The sequence below is a fragment of the Aquila chrysaetos genome, chromosome 8, assembly GCF_900496995.4.
Source record: "Aquila chrysaetos chrysaetos chromosome 8, bAquChr1.4, whole genome shotgun sequence".
In the NCBI taxonomy this organism is placed as follows: domain Eukaryota; kingdom Metazoa; phylum Chordata; class Aves; order Accipitriformes; family Accipitridae; genus Aquila; species Aquila chrysaetos.
In genome coordinates this window covers 38,524,889-38,539,257 of record NC_044011.1, presented here as the reverse complement: position 1 = coordinate 38,539,257, position 14,369 = coordinate 38,524,889, and the positions used below count along the sequence as shown (strand labels likewise).

The 14,369-nt window shown below is 42.0% G+C and overlaps 1 protein-coding gene across 7 annotated transcripts in view; it reads right to left on the bottom strand.

Moving 5' to 3' along the window:
• RIN2 (Ras and Rab interactor 2) overlaps positions 1-14,369 on the bottom strand; it is an 81,625-nt gene that overhangs the window by 31,950 nt on the left and 35,306 nt on the right. For 6 of the 7 annotated variants that reach the window (XM_030021640.2, XM_030021636.2, XM_030021638.2 and 3 more), the window contains exon 3: positions 6,942-7,036. The exons of the other annotated variant lie outside the window; for it this stretch is intronic. In XM_030021640.2, the coding sequence (XP_029877500.1) occupies positions 6,942-7,036 (95 nt within the window). The remainder of the gene's footprint in view (positions 1-6,941; positions 7,037-14,369) is intronic. 7 annotated transcript variants of the gene reach the window in all.

The window sequence follows — 14,369 nt, the reverse complement described above, 5'->3', positions numbered from 1 at the left end:
AAGTATTGCTCAGAAACTTTCCACTCACCTTCAGAGCCAGTTAGCAAAGTTACAAATCAAAGATAGCTATGGCAAAGTGCAAGTTATACACCGACACTGGCTGCAGGCTTAACAAGATATAACTTATTTTCATTCCTCGGTCAAGAGGTGGAAACTAAACATGTTGCAGAGGGAACATGTCTGCAAGGGAAAAATTTTTTGCCTACAGAAGAAAGTTACATCACATGCAAAAGGAGGTGCGTGACTGGTATCTGCTATAAGGCCTGGCACTGCTTGCTACCAGGAAACAACCTAAAGCTAGTAAGAGTTTGCACACGTATGTAGGGTCACAGTGTTCCTCTTCAGTGTGTCTGGCTTAATGTTGTCAAACACACCCAAACCATTATAAATTGGAAGATTAATTTGAACAGGGAGCTGTTGGGTTTTTGGAACCTCCAGGTACTTATATGCACAATCCTTCCCACATGCTGGGATCCAAGGAGGAATGCGACATGTGAGCCCACACCTTACTAACCTAGATACACACGCACCTCCTTTTTGCGGCTGCTTCTGCCCCCTCAAGAAATAAGCCAAAGATTATAAGCATCTGATCATGATGAGACTTTCTGACACTCCTAAACACTACCAGTTCAAATGACCCCTGTTTTGGGTTTGTGTGGTGGGTTTTTGGTAGCATGGAAGGGGCTGCAAGGGTGGCTCCTGTGAGAAACTGCTAGAAGCTTCCCCGGTTCCAAGTCAGACCCACCTCTGGCCAAGGCTGAGCCCATCAGTGATGGTGGTAGTGCCACTGGGATAACACATTTAAGAAGGGAAACCTGTAGCAGAGGGGGGAGTGGAATGCAAGATAAACCCCTATGCAGATACGGAGGTCAGTGAAGAAGGAGGGGGAGGAGGAGCGCCAGAGGAGGGGATGCCCCTGCAGCCCCTGGTGAGATGGCAGGCTGTCACCCCCCCCCAGCCCATGGAGGTGAGCGGGGGAGCAGATGCCCACCTGCAGCCCATGGAGGAGCCCACGCCAAGCAGGGGGATGCCCCCAAAGATGGCTGTGACTCCATGGGAAAGCCTGTGCTGGAGCAGTCTGTTCCTGAAGGACTGCAGCCCACGGAAGGGACCCACACTGAAGCAGTTCGTGAAGAACTGCAGCCCATGGAAGGACCCACATTGGGGAAGTCGTGGAGGACTGTCTCCCATGGGAGAGACCCCACGCTGGAGCAGGGGAAGAGTGAGGAGTCCTCCCCCTGAGGAGGAAGGAGCGGCAGAGATAACGTGTGACAAACTGACCCCGACCCCCATTCCCCTGTCCCCCTGCACTGCTAGGGGGGAGGAGGTGGAGAAAATGGGGAGTGGAGTTGAGCCTGGGAAAAAGGAAGGGGTGGGGGGAAGGTTTTTAAAGATTTTGGGTTTACTTCTCATGATCCTGTTTTTATTTGATTGGTAGTAAATTAAACTGATTTTGTTTTTTCCCCAAGGTGAGTCTGTTTTTTGCCCATGACTGTAACTGGTAAGTGATCCCTCCCTGTCCTTGTCTTGACCCATGAGCTTTTCTTTCTGTTTTATGCTCCCCATCCCACTGGGGGAGGCAGTGAACAAGCAGCCTCCTGGTGCTTTGTTGCTGGCTGGGCTGAAACCACGACAACCCCGATGCACCTCAGCTAGATCAGTACTAGTACGTTACTGCAATCTGCAGGCAGGTAAACTACGAACAAACAACACTTCAAAAAATTATTTCCTATCCAAATAATAAAGAAAGAGGCAGAGAGAACTATCAGACCTGGTGAACTCTGGCAAGAGCATAGTTTGGAAAAATCATATCTGGCAAACCACATACAACCTATGAGAAGCCAGTTCCCAAGGTCCATGAGGTAAATGCAGTTAAAAGTCCATTAGTCTGTTTTGACAGCCTATTTGCAATGGTCTAGCACTACTGAGCATCATAATCTGAGTTTGTTTTTCATTCTTAAAATTATTTTAATTAATGATCTGGGCACTAAATACACAGTCAAACCCTGACACATGGGAGTTCTTGAAATTTGTCACGTCTTAAAGTTAGACTGTAAAATTATTTGAGACGGGGATGTGTGTGTAACTTCTTTGGAAACAACCCCATGGAAAGAAGGACCATTTGAGTTCCTCATGATCACCTGATTAATTCCAGTGTACAGAATAAGAAGTTGCTGTAACCTAAACACTAGCAAAATATGCTGTATATTATGCAACAATTAAATTTCTCTCCTGGTTTTACTTTTAGGTTTTCGGGGGGTTTTGTTTGGGTTTTTTTTGTTTGGGTGGGGTTTTTTGTTGTTGTTGTTGTTTGGGGTTTTTGTTTTGTTTTGTTTTTTTACAGTGATTCCCAATAAAAGACAATCTGACTAGCTCACATTAAACTCAAAATCAAGACACAAATCAACCTCCATGGATGGTCTACTTTAATGCAGGGGCACTACTCTGGTTCCTCTACAGTGGGAGAGGAGTTTCAATGCAACTCACAATGAATTAAAGAAAATAAATGATTCATGCAAGTTTCCTTAGATTTTAGAAAACCCATAAGGATGTGGGAAGTAAATAGAGGTAACTGCCAAGACAAACAATGATGTCCTGCATCCTGATTAGACTTAGCTCACAGTAAAGAGGACGAGGAACAGGTTGAAGCCTGTAACCAGGATCATCCTCTCCCTTGTACCCACAGGGCTATAACATACACCTCGATCCTGTATCTACGAAGCAAATGCTCCTGCCCTCCTTCTTGCTACTGCAATTTTCTTTTGGTCTCAAATCCTACCTATGCCTCTTGCTCTAACCTTGTAAAACCTAAACTTCTAACATTTCTCCCTTTTTTTTTGTGGGACTTTGGATAACGAGCCAATCTGCTCCCTGAAACTACTGCCAGTCTCCCCAGCCTCCTGCATTGACAAACACTGGCTTGAGGAATGGACTTTTCTCTCTTTGGGATTACGGACACAGCAAAGGTGCATCCAGCTTTCGTGCACGTCTTCTCAAGATGACCAATGCTGTTACATGGGTTTGCTGTGTTGAATTAAACTAAGCCAGCTGCTGTAGGATTTACACATACACCTGCCTCTGTAGAGGAGCTTACCCACCCTTCTGAGGGCATGAGAGGAGTTGTAGGACAGACCATCAGGATTTGAGGGATTCAGTCTGCTCCCACACTAGAGAGAAGGCTGGTTATCAGCCCAAATGAAAGACCAACCCTGGGTTTAGCCTATCATCCCAGATGCACTCACTAGCCAGGAAGAGGGTCATAATGAGAGACGAGTTTTGATAGTATAATGACGATAAGGACTCTAACTTGCACTTGAATGCATCCACATTTTCTCACTCCATTTTTTGCCTGGATTGGCCTCTGTTTTTAGGGTACTTGCACACCAGGATCATGTTACCCAGGGGGAAGGAGAGAGAGAGAACAGGTCTGCTCTTTGCCCATGGCAGTAGGATGCTCAGCATCTCCCCAGTAATGCAACTTAACAAGTCTTGCTGCCAACTCTTTGCCACGGTGCAAAGGTTTGCAAAGCACAGTTCTGTGTCTAGATTCATCATTCTCCCACTCCATTGTTACTCAGCAGCGAGGAATATTCCTTGTTTCTTCCCCAGTCACAAGGACAATTAGAACAGCAACAAGCAGGTAAAGTGAATCTTTCTAAAATTTCAGATGAGTATGAACCTTGCTCCAGTCCCACCAAAGGCTCCCCACAGTTAACCCAGTTTGATTCTCCACTGCAAAAGTGCCTGGATTTCTGTAAATCCTGCAATCTAGCAGGCCTTAATCGCACAAGCCTAGCCTATCAAGCATCAGCTGGGAGATGGCATAAAGCCTCTGCTGAGCATTATTTCCATTCCTCAGCAGCTGGTCTGTCATTTTCTTCTCCATCCCATTACAGCTGAATGGACAGGACAAAGCTGCTGGGGAAAAGGTTGCTGGATACTTGCCTACCTGTCAACAGTAACAGAAGCAATTCACCATGCAAGACACAGAAGACAAAGCTACTTAATAACTACTGTGGAAAAATGTAGAAGACAGAGGTGCGAGGGCTGCTCAGTGCAAAACATATGGGAGGGAGCAAAGTTCCGCCCTTGTTTCTGTCATGGTGACTAACAGAGCAGGAAGGGAATACGCTGTAGCAGCTGCCACCACCAGCAAAGCATCCCCGAATCTTTCACAGGCACCAAATGTTCCAGGAAGACTGGGGCTTTACAGCCTTCCCTACAGAGGGACAGCAGTGAGTTTTTTCCCCCTCACCATCACTGACAAAGACAACAGACATGCAGGGGTCCTAGGGCCCTCAAGGGAGACCAAGTACCTCCTAAAAGACCACCTGGATGCCACCAGCCACATCACATGTGCTCCCCCACCCTATGTGGACTTGGGCTGCCACTGCATGCAGAAGCTCTCCAGTTACCCTTTCAAAGGTCACCAGTACAGTGCAGGTCAGAAATGTATCCCATTTATGCCCTTTTCTGACAACTCCACTCATTTGCATTACTGAGACATATGCCTGTGCCGGGAAAAAGTCCAGGCATCAAACACCGTGGAATACTGAAACAGATGGCATGAGCATCCCACTTAAACCACATTTTTACAAGCCTCTTTTTCACCTGGCTTTTACATGCTTACAAGCCAAAGTTGTAGGCCCAGTTATTCGAATCATTCTCAATATTACTTGGGCCATAGAGGTAAAAAGGGGAGACAAGTTGAAAATATAACTGGGGGAGGAGCATAAATCTGAAAGTCACCACACAACCACAAAAACACCCAACCAAAGACCAAAACCAAAACAACAAAAACAAACAAACAAAACCACACACCACACCACTAAAGTTGCAGACACATGATTTCATGCACTTATTTTTCTGAATACAGTTGAGAGCTCTTGCAACCACTGCCTTTCTAAAACTGTTCTGGGAGATGTGGATATATGCTAAGGTGAAAAATGAGCAAGGCAAATAGACATTCCTTTTAGCTCAAATTTCTCTAGATGCAAATCCAAATGCTACATCACGATACCAAGTTCTGAACAGCAGAACACACAATAATAAAAGCAACCTACATTAATTACGAAGTTTTAAATTAACTACAAAGAAATAAAGTTATGATAGTAAAGACATCTTTGTAGGGAGTCTAGTTTAAATAAGAACTCTGGAAAACCTTAGTTGAAATTACTGTAATCTTGCTCTGTAGTTCTATATAAACAAAAGATATCAGTGCACAACTAATTATATAATTTATACCAACTTTGATACTTCTTCCTTACATAAAAGCACACAGTTTAGATTTATATAGTCATACAAAAATTGGCCTTAATTCATTTATTCAGATTTCATATTTTACATTTAGCATCTTAAAAGCGACAGAAAAGAATAAATTTCTTTTTTTATTGGATGGCTATTATTTCAATATGAATTGAATTCAGTTATATAGTCATGGAAAGTGCATTATTCACTTTATGTTAGCTTTACTTATATATTCTAATCAAAATATATTTTGCACTCAAAATTAACAAATACAGTTAAAAAAAATTCATTAAAAAAAAATCCGTACAAAAAAACCCCCACAATCAGTAAAATGGGGAGATTTAATTGACTGTTTCCAGCTAAGTGTTTCCACCAGGATTTTAGAACCAATAGATCTTAGTCTTTCATGCATATGGTGTATTCAAAGATACAAGAAGCCTCTTCTTAACTGAAAATTAGCTAATAATTGTTGAAATTAATTAGCTGAATCCACCAAAATGGAGAAAGTAGCCTTCCCGCCCCTGTAAAAGAACTGTGCCTTCAAAAGCTTTAAAACTTGAATAATGCATAACCAGGGGCATAGCCAAGGACTTTAATTAGTTCAGCTGTCTCATGTTCTTTACCACTTGGGCAACAAAGGTGCTGCTCAGTGTTTTATTTAAATAATTTAAATATATTTTGTAGTAAGTTTTAGCACATTTCAAAAGTATTTCTAGAAAGAAAAAAAAAAGCTAAAAAACATGGATGCAATTCTAAATAACAATTTATCATCCACTTCATTAACTCACTGCCTTGAAGAACAAAACCTACCAGCTCCAGAGGTGGCCCAGACTATGCAGTCAGATAAAACAGAACACCTGCATTGGTTGCTTTCCTCTTGCAACAAATATTTCAACAATAAGTATAAAAATGTGTTCTCTTGTTAACACAATGATTAAAATATTGAATATCCTCCAGATGTCAATTTAACAGACATTACCAATCAAGCACAACAGCCACAGCAAAGCCAAAATTCTGGGGTCCCACTATGCCCACTTAAAGGTACAACTTTAACGTTACAAATTTCCACAGTCCACACCTACGTGGCATGATCTATTTTAAAAAGCCAGAACTTTTATCTGCACTGTAATATGCATCTCAAATAATTTTAAGTTAAGGAAATGTCCCCATCTACTTAATTTTTTACTTTTTTTTTTTTTTTTTATGTGCAAGATACTCACATATAAATGAACTTAAACACATAACCCACAAGCATCAGCTCCCAACAGTCAATATTTTACTTCCTAAAATAAGTCATGTTATTGTATGTTGAATCTTCACAGAGCCACTTGAAGCAGCGGACATTTTTAGTCTTTACAGCCTGAAAGCAAAGCTCATTGCCATAGACAATGGGAATAACATTAGTAGCTTCCTGCTTTAGACATTCATCAGTACCCAAGATTTGTAACAAGGAAGTAGAAGTGAAGTTCAGTTGCTTTTAGAAGATATTAAGGCAAATACACAGAACAACTGAATCTCTGGGCACTCCTCCTGCACAAAAGCAAATTCCTTGAATCAAGAGCAAGACAATCTACACCCCCTATGTTGCTAGGACGAAAAGTGCTAGGACATAAGTCACCCAAGAAGAGAGCACAATGAAAACATTCCTGCCATGGTACACCTCCAGGAACTATGAAAATAAACATTTTAATCACCTTCGCAAATCAGCAGATTCATCTTCCACTGTGAGATCTGTCTGTACCATCTCCTGTTTCAGTTCTCCGATTTCTGAGGCAATTGTGTCAATGAGCTAGAAAGGGACAAAAATAGTATGACGTCAAGTGAGTGGAAGAGGCGTGGAAAAGAAGCCCGGGCAAGTTTAGTCACCAGAGATCACAAACTTTTTTTTTTTTTTTTTAAATCGCATCCTATTTGGACTTCCCCTTGCAAAGGAAAATGTCAGGGTTGGGGCCACTTATAATCGTTCTTGGAGGAAGAATAATTCCTGTTTTGTGCCAGTACAAAACCTTCCAGGTTGGCTAGCTTTTTTATTTGAATATATTAAACCTGCAGCCTCAACATATTATACAGCAGCTTAAAAGAACTAAATTATTTGATCATTTGTAGCATTTCCTTTCTCAAATAAAAAGAAAAAGATATAATTAGAAGAGTTCCATCTGCAAGAGTTATTTCAGAAGGGACACTAAGCCAGCATTACGACATTGTGGTAGATGAAAAGTAACAAAGCAAGAAGGAAATGGGTGGCTGCTTTTCACATTAGGTCCTGGACTGCACTCGAACAGAACAACTCAATTAAAAGAGAACTGCCTTGTAACACTTCAGCTCAGGTGGAACACAATCCTAATTTTGGACACAAGGACAAGAACTCATTTTAAAGCAGGTGAGATTAGCAGTAGGGGTGTATCCTGAGAACTACAGCATTTGCTAGCCAGATGTCTGGGAAATGTTTTGTTGAGCAGAAACCAACTATGAAGTTTGCAAAGCACGCTGCCTTGGACATTCTTTGCGGCAACTGCATCAAGTTTGCTTGACACACCGCACCATGACAGTATATAAACCCTGGCAGTGTTCCCTCTCTCCTGCCTGTAGCGAAACCTAATGAAAAGGTTTGCAGTGATGCCACCTCCTCTACCACCACTCCCACACCTCAGAACAAACAAACAAAAACCCTGGCAGACGAAGTAAAAACAGCTTTCCAGTCCAAGTTAGAACAGTCTTCATAGTCACCCACAAGACACAACCCTGAGTCCCACTAGTGTTAGGTAGCTCAGTACAGCAGCATTTTCAAAGAATTGCAGGCAACATTCTCCTATACTGTTTTATTGGAAGTTCTCCTCTACCTCAAAAATTCACACCCTCCTTTGCTGTGCAGCATTATTCCAATCAATTCAAAAGAAGTTTCAGTTTCTGCTTACAATAGGCCAACACCATTAAATATACCTTAAGTGAGAATAAGTTACCATCTACTACATCCACACCATAGGTTTCTTTCTGTCAAGATCAGAGCTCCCAGCCATACTGTACCACTGGCATCACAGTTTATAAAGATCTTCCACCTGCTGACTCTCAAATACCCCCTGAGTCACTGTGGCAAGATGTGAGCAATGCCTTCCTGACCATGACAAAGAGCAGCAGGAGGAACCCACGTCGTCCTGACGGAGCAGCCTTGCACCTCACTGCGGCACTCGGCACGCCCATGAAACAGCACCTGCTAGGCACGGGTAAATTCATTCCTCTTTCTGCATAAGGGATGAATCCAGCCCCCACATTGGCTTTACACTGTGAAAAATACACATGCCGCTGCTGTCAGATGAGCCTCACTAGAAAGCCATTGCATCATCATGCACATCTGACAGTGGTTATGGGCAGCAGCATCGCCTTAGAGGGAAGCTTTGACTTGGATGCTCAGAGAGCAGTACCTGGCTCTAGCCAGTACACGGCTGACTGCATCTTGCAGATCACACTGCATTGTTTTTTCTCTTTTAAAGCCTCTACCGCCTTAGCATCATCATCCTTAATGTATTTATTCTTGCAATCCTCTGAAATGCAATACAGCTGCAATTCTCACTGACCTGATGGAGGGGGAGTTTCACTCTATGGTGTGCTGCCCCCAAACAGGGAGGTTCCACTTCTTCCCTTGGGCTGGCTTGGCTGTTCATCTAGCCCTGTTAGCTGCTTCAGCTTGCTAAAAGGTTGGAAGACTTTTTCACCTTGTATTTTTGTTAGTTTTCTGCTGGCTTAATGACCTGAATCTAATCTCAGAGGGGGCCAGACAAGCTCCAGAGCAGACACCTGGAAACAGAGGACAGCACCAGGCTAGTAGTATGTTTGCCCCTTTCAGCAAGTCACTAGATCTCATCAGCCCCAATGTGAAATCATGCTCTGTTGCTCAGCCACCCTAGCAAATAGCCCAGGTTTTGGGCTGTTTTGTGCTGACCTTGGAACACAGAACCTATGCCCTGGTTTAGGTACCCCAAACTAGCCAATAATTGGATCAGCCACCCAAAACTGCAATCTGACCAGGACACCTCTGGAATTCAGACCACCCAGGTCTTCCAGCCATCTACTCAGTAGCAGGAAACATGCTTTTGGGCTGACACTTCCTAATGAAAAAAAACCCCAAAAACCAACTACCAGCCTCCACAGGGAATAAAAAGCTGCACACCCCTACCATGCATTGTATTCAGAGTGGGTGTGTGCACATGACAGTCTAAGAAACAACTCCCAGGATATTTAAATCAAATATTTTTCTGTTTAAAGTAACACCTGAAATTACAACAAGCCATGCCAAGATTTCAAGTCAACCATTAAACGAATGAAATTTAAATAAACTTTTTAATCATGTGGATTGCTGTTCATATTTTAAGGAAGAAAGCAATTGATCTATGGAAAGTCTTTGGCTACAAACCCAAACTGCAGCTGATAGACTTAGCCAATTTTTTTAACAGCAATCCTTCTGCACAGTAATCCTTCCGTACCTGTAGAGAGAGGTATTCACTAATTCAGTTCAACAGTCAATGAATTCAAAACAGAGAAGCTGACTACAAGTGTAAAAAGACAGGAAAACTGCATTTCTCTTCCAAGCTTTGGCTGAGCAGTAGAAGTGGAAGGATCAACTCTCTTAGGCCTAAATCTCTGATAAGCAATCCATTACAGTCTCTAGCTACAATGATCACTCTTAAACTATTCAACCAGTTTCAAACATGAATGTGCCCTCTTAAAGTTAGTGTTAAATAACTAATGGCATTCTAAAATACTGACACAATGGATTTCTTGTTATTTGTATCAAGATGTACAAAACACAAGTCACAAAACCCTAATAAATATATGTTTGGAAAGAAATACACAATTTGCCATTTTTAAATAAGGGGTGTGACACCAGAGCACACCTTTGGTGGACAAAATCCATTCCAGGTTTAATTACAGCCTATCAATTACTTAAATTAGGATTTCCTCTTCCTGGATTAAAATCACATTTCATAACTGACAGCACTTCACAGTGGAGAACACAGCCAAGAGCTTGCTTTATTAAAGAGAAGTTCCAATGTCAAACAGAAGAAAAAAATACTCACTTTTAAGTACCTGCTAAATTTCCCCAGTCTTCATTCATTATTAGGTTTGCTAAGTGCAGTGAGGTAGTCAAACAACCATACAAGTTGTTACTGCTAAATAAGATATAACCCTGCTGATGCAAGTCTTACTATGTCTCTACAGCTTTTGTAGCCTTCTTATCCCTTCTGCTTCTGCTGAAGCTTTTCATTTCAGTTCCTTAAAACAGCTTGTAATTGCTCAGCACAATCTTCTGCTTGCTTTTTTTACTCCTTTATCGTTCACACCTTTACCTACATGTCTTGGCATACATCTTACTGCTTCCCTGCCCTATATTTTCTGTCCTCCATTCAGGAGCAACATGCTTCAACTTAGCCCCTTTTTCAAGTACGCAAACACAAGACTTGCAAATTGTAATTGACTTCAGTGCCAGGATATTGAATTTTTAGATTAAGAAGTAGATGGACTTAAATTAAGGCAATATCCTTCTCTTCCCAGCCACACTGGGCACTAGTTTCCACCTTCCATATTAGCCTCCAAACAGTAGGTTTCTCAAATTAAACCCTCCCAGTCTCTCTGGCAGGTGAATGAGTAAAGTGGAATTCATTCTCTGTTTACCGTGAAATTTCTAGTATTTTCAGATCTCCTAACCTCCCAACTGCTGCAATAAGGTAGTGTGCAGCCCTTCCTTGCTGCAGCAACCCTCTGCCAATGTTAAAACCTTTCCAAAGTTGCACCTGAACGCAACCGACAGTTGAATTATTATTTGAACTGAACAGATTACAGCCTTTTCTCTCTTCCCACCAGATAGCCACAAAGGCTCTGACATTGTCTGTGGAGTCATGAACGCAGCTACATTCAGGAACAGAACCAACTTACGTGCTTCATCCTGCAGTAACAGCTAAAACATTAACTTTTCTAACGGATGAAGCAAGGCTCAGTTTTTAGTTTTAAATCACAGTATTCCCTGAAGATGCTTCCTATTCACTGTGAGAATGTTAAGTTTTTCAAGCACCAAGTAGTCACGAATATGAGCAATTTAGCCAGCTCTAAGTATATTAGGGCTTCCTGTCACGGAACCATCTCAGAAGGAAGGCACCACTAGTCGGCTACCAGCACACAACATGAGTCAGCACCTGGAGTCTCATTATAGATGGCAACTGATTCACAATGATCTGCAACTATATTTGACCATTTAAAATAGGAACTCGTGATGGAAATCATTACCTGAAGTTCAACATATTATTAAACACTATTCAAGGATTTACTCTGTTAATGAAACAGACCTACTGTAGGTAAGAGCTCTGCCATATGCAATATTGAATAAGGTCAGCAGAGCAGCCTTTTCATTGAATTAGCAATGTAAGTCTACTCCAGTGCTACATGCGCTGGTCACCCTGTCTGATCCCCTGCTGCAGGGCGATCACAAAGGGCCCAGGGAGAGCATAAAACCAGAGGAATCACCCCACCCCCAGCTCCTTCCACTGCATGGAGCATGGTAAAACCTAAGGCCAATCACACAAGCATCTTAAAGACAGTCAGTCTCAGCACAATCAAGCTGGAATTGACCATCTATTCGTTTTCAAGGGATTATCATCAAACTGCTGAAAGGGGTTCTCTCAGCTCTGCCTGGCAACAGATGTGTCTCAACAGCCTTCCTTGAAACGTCAGCTGTTTGCTTAAGGTTAAAGTAGAGCAGGAGACAGACTGCTTGGCAATTCCCTGGCTTCTTCAAATAAATCATCCATCCAAACAGAGAAGCTGATCAGGAATAAGAGGAGGGCGAGTCAATGCTCCACCTAACTCCCAAAGTCTACCCAGCATTTACTTTCCCTGGACCTGCACTCGAGGAGAGGCAGGGAGCCGAGATGCCTCAGGAACGCTCACGTGTGGTGGTCTGCAGGCTGGGCACGGGAAGCCAGCCTGATGCTGACTGCACACCCCACCACAGCGGCTAGTGGATTTGTCCATAACTCAGAAGCTGTAAAGATGGCAAGGGGGAGATTTTGGCAGCTGGTTGGAGATAGAGAGGCACTAGGTATTGTGAGAAGTAGCATGAGAAGCACGTGCTTCTGCTTCAAAGACAGAAAGGGGAAACAGTAAGCAAAGCGGAGCAACCATCTGTTCCATTAGCAGCTGCTTTTGAATCATAAGCTGCCAGCACCACAGCCCAGACTTCTTTCCCTGCAAAACTTCCTATACTAGCAACTGCAAGAAAGCTAAACTGCTGTTGCCCATGAACCAGCTGCTAGACACAACAGGATGAATCAGCTCTGCGAAGTAGCTCCTCTTCATGGGCAACATCACCTTAGTCTTTGCACCCACAAGGCCAGTTGTAGCCATAAAGAACCATCACAGCAGCAAACATGCCCTGTTCTCCAACACATCTGCAGAGAGCAAGTGGCTCACAGGCCAATGGTTTGCACAACAAAAGTCTTTTTCAGCATCTTTCCCTGAAAAGTATAGAATACAAGGAGCTCTCCACAGAAGCATCCATGGGCTTTCAGCCACCGCCTCAACACCTACCTTGCTGTGTTGCTACCTGGCTGTTAACTGACTTAACTGTGTTAACTGGATTTGACCAGAGTTGGGCAGGGGGGGAGGGAGAAAAAAAAAATTTCACAAAACAACTCCCTCCCAGAAAACAAAATCTCTGGGCACTACAGCAAAGAATTCTAACCCAACTTGTACTAATAGCACAATAACATGCTCAAAAATTCAATCTGACACTCCATACTTCACGCTATCATTTCATATATCGGTTTGACCCTGGAAGATGGAACGGATCTACAATGCAAAGGAATTTAAATACTGTATAACCTTCCTACATCGCGCTTCTTTTGTTTACTTGTACCTAAAAGCTAACCATGGCAGTATGTTTTCTGATGCTTTCCAACATTCAATTTACCTTCGGAAGTTATTTGCAGTTATTTTTGTATGGCTGCCATGTTCAGCCTCTTTAACACAACTGCCTTTTACATCTTTGTCTGGGAAAGGTACTAGCTTATATAAGATTAAAGTTCTTGAAAACAAATATTTTAAAATGGGTTTTAACTTATTAACGCTTTAAATCAGAATAGCATAAGGCAAGCACTGCAGAACAGTTTTATCTTGAAGACGTTGTAATCTTAACACTTTTTAATTTGTATGTCTGCCTTGAAGAGAACTTGCCAGAAACTGTCTTTCTTGAGAGGAATTTTTATGTGTTTAGCAATTTTATTTTTTGTTTTTCTAATGAGAACTTAAACAAAATGGCACATTTCAAGCAGTCTTATGCTCACATTCTCTTCTAAAGGCCAAATTTCTTGAGTATACTACATATCCTCCATGACACAAGGTAGTCTTCCCTTAGTCTATGAAAAGTCAGTATATCCTGGAAAAGGCAACTAGGTCAAGTGCTTAGCATCAAACCTGAACCTGACCTACAAAGTCCCCCAGAACAGAACACACTCTGCAGTCAAACTGACTCGTCAGCTACCAGCAGGTACCACACCTGAACTAAAACATTTATCTTCAGGAATAAAAACCTCATTTTTTTTAATAAACTGCCAATATTTTTTGCAAATGGCAATTAATTGTCCTTAAATTCTTTTTCATGGGGAAAAAAAAAAAGCTACTCTTCTCCTGATTTAAAAAAAAAAAAAAATTCTCTTGGAGTTGCATCATTTGGGTATTCTTGCAATTAACTGACATATACTGTTACAACAGCACCTGAAAAATAATTTTTTGTCAAATAACATAAGGTGTACTCATTGATTTTATGACATAGTTTCTGAAGTATTTAAGATCAATGAAATTTCTGGTCATTATACAGTGTACATGATGCTTGCATGATTAGCATTATACAAGATGAGCTGTTAATAATCCATTTCTACAAAATGCAGGAAGGACCCTGGGTGTGTACTATTATTAGATCCAACCCTGAGAAAACAAGCAGCAGCAGAAGGCTGCCTTGTTCTTAGTGGAAGGCTCAGAATATTTGAATTCGTCCAACAAATTTCTCTATTCACAAAGACTGCGATTCCTATTTTGCTGGAAATAATGGGAAAACTCACCCATTGGTTTCAACAGAC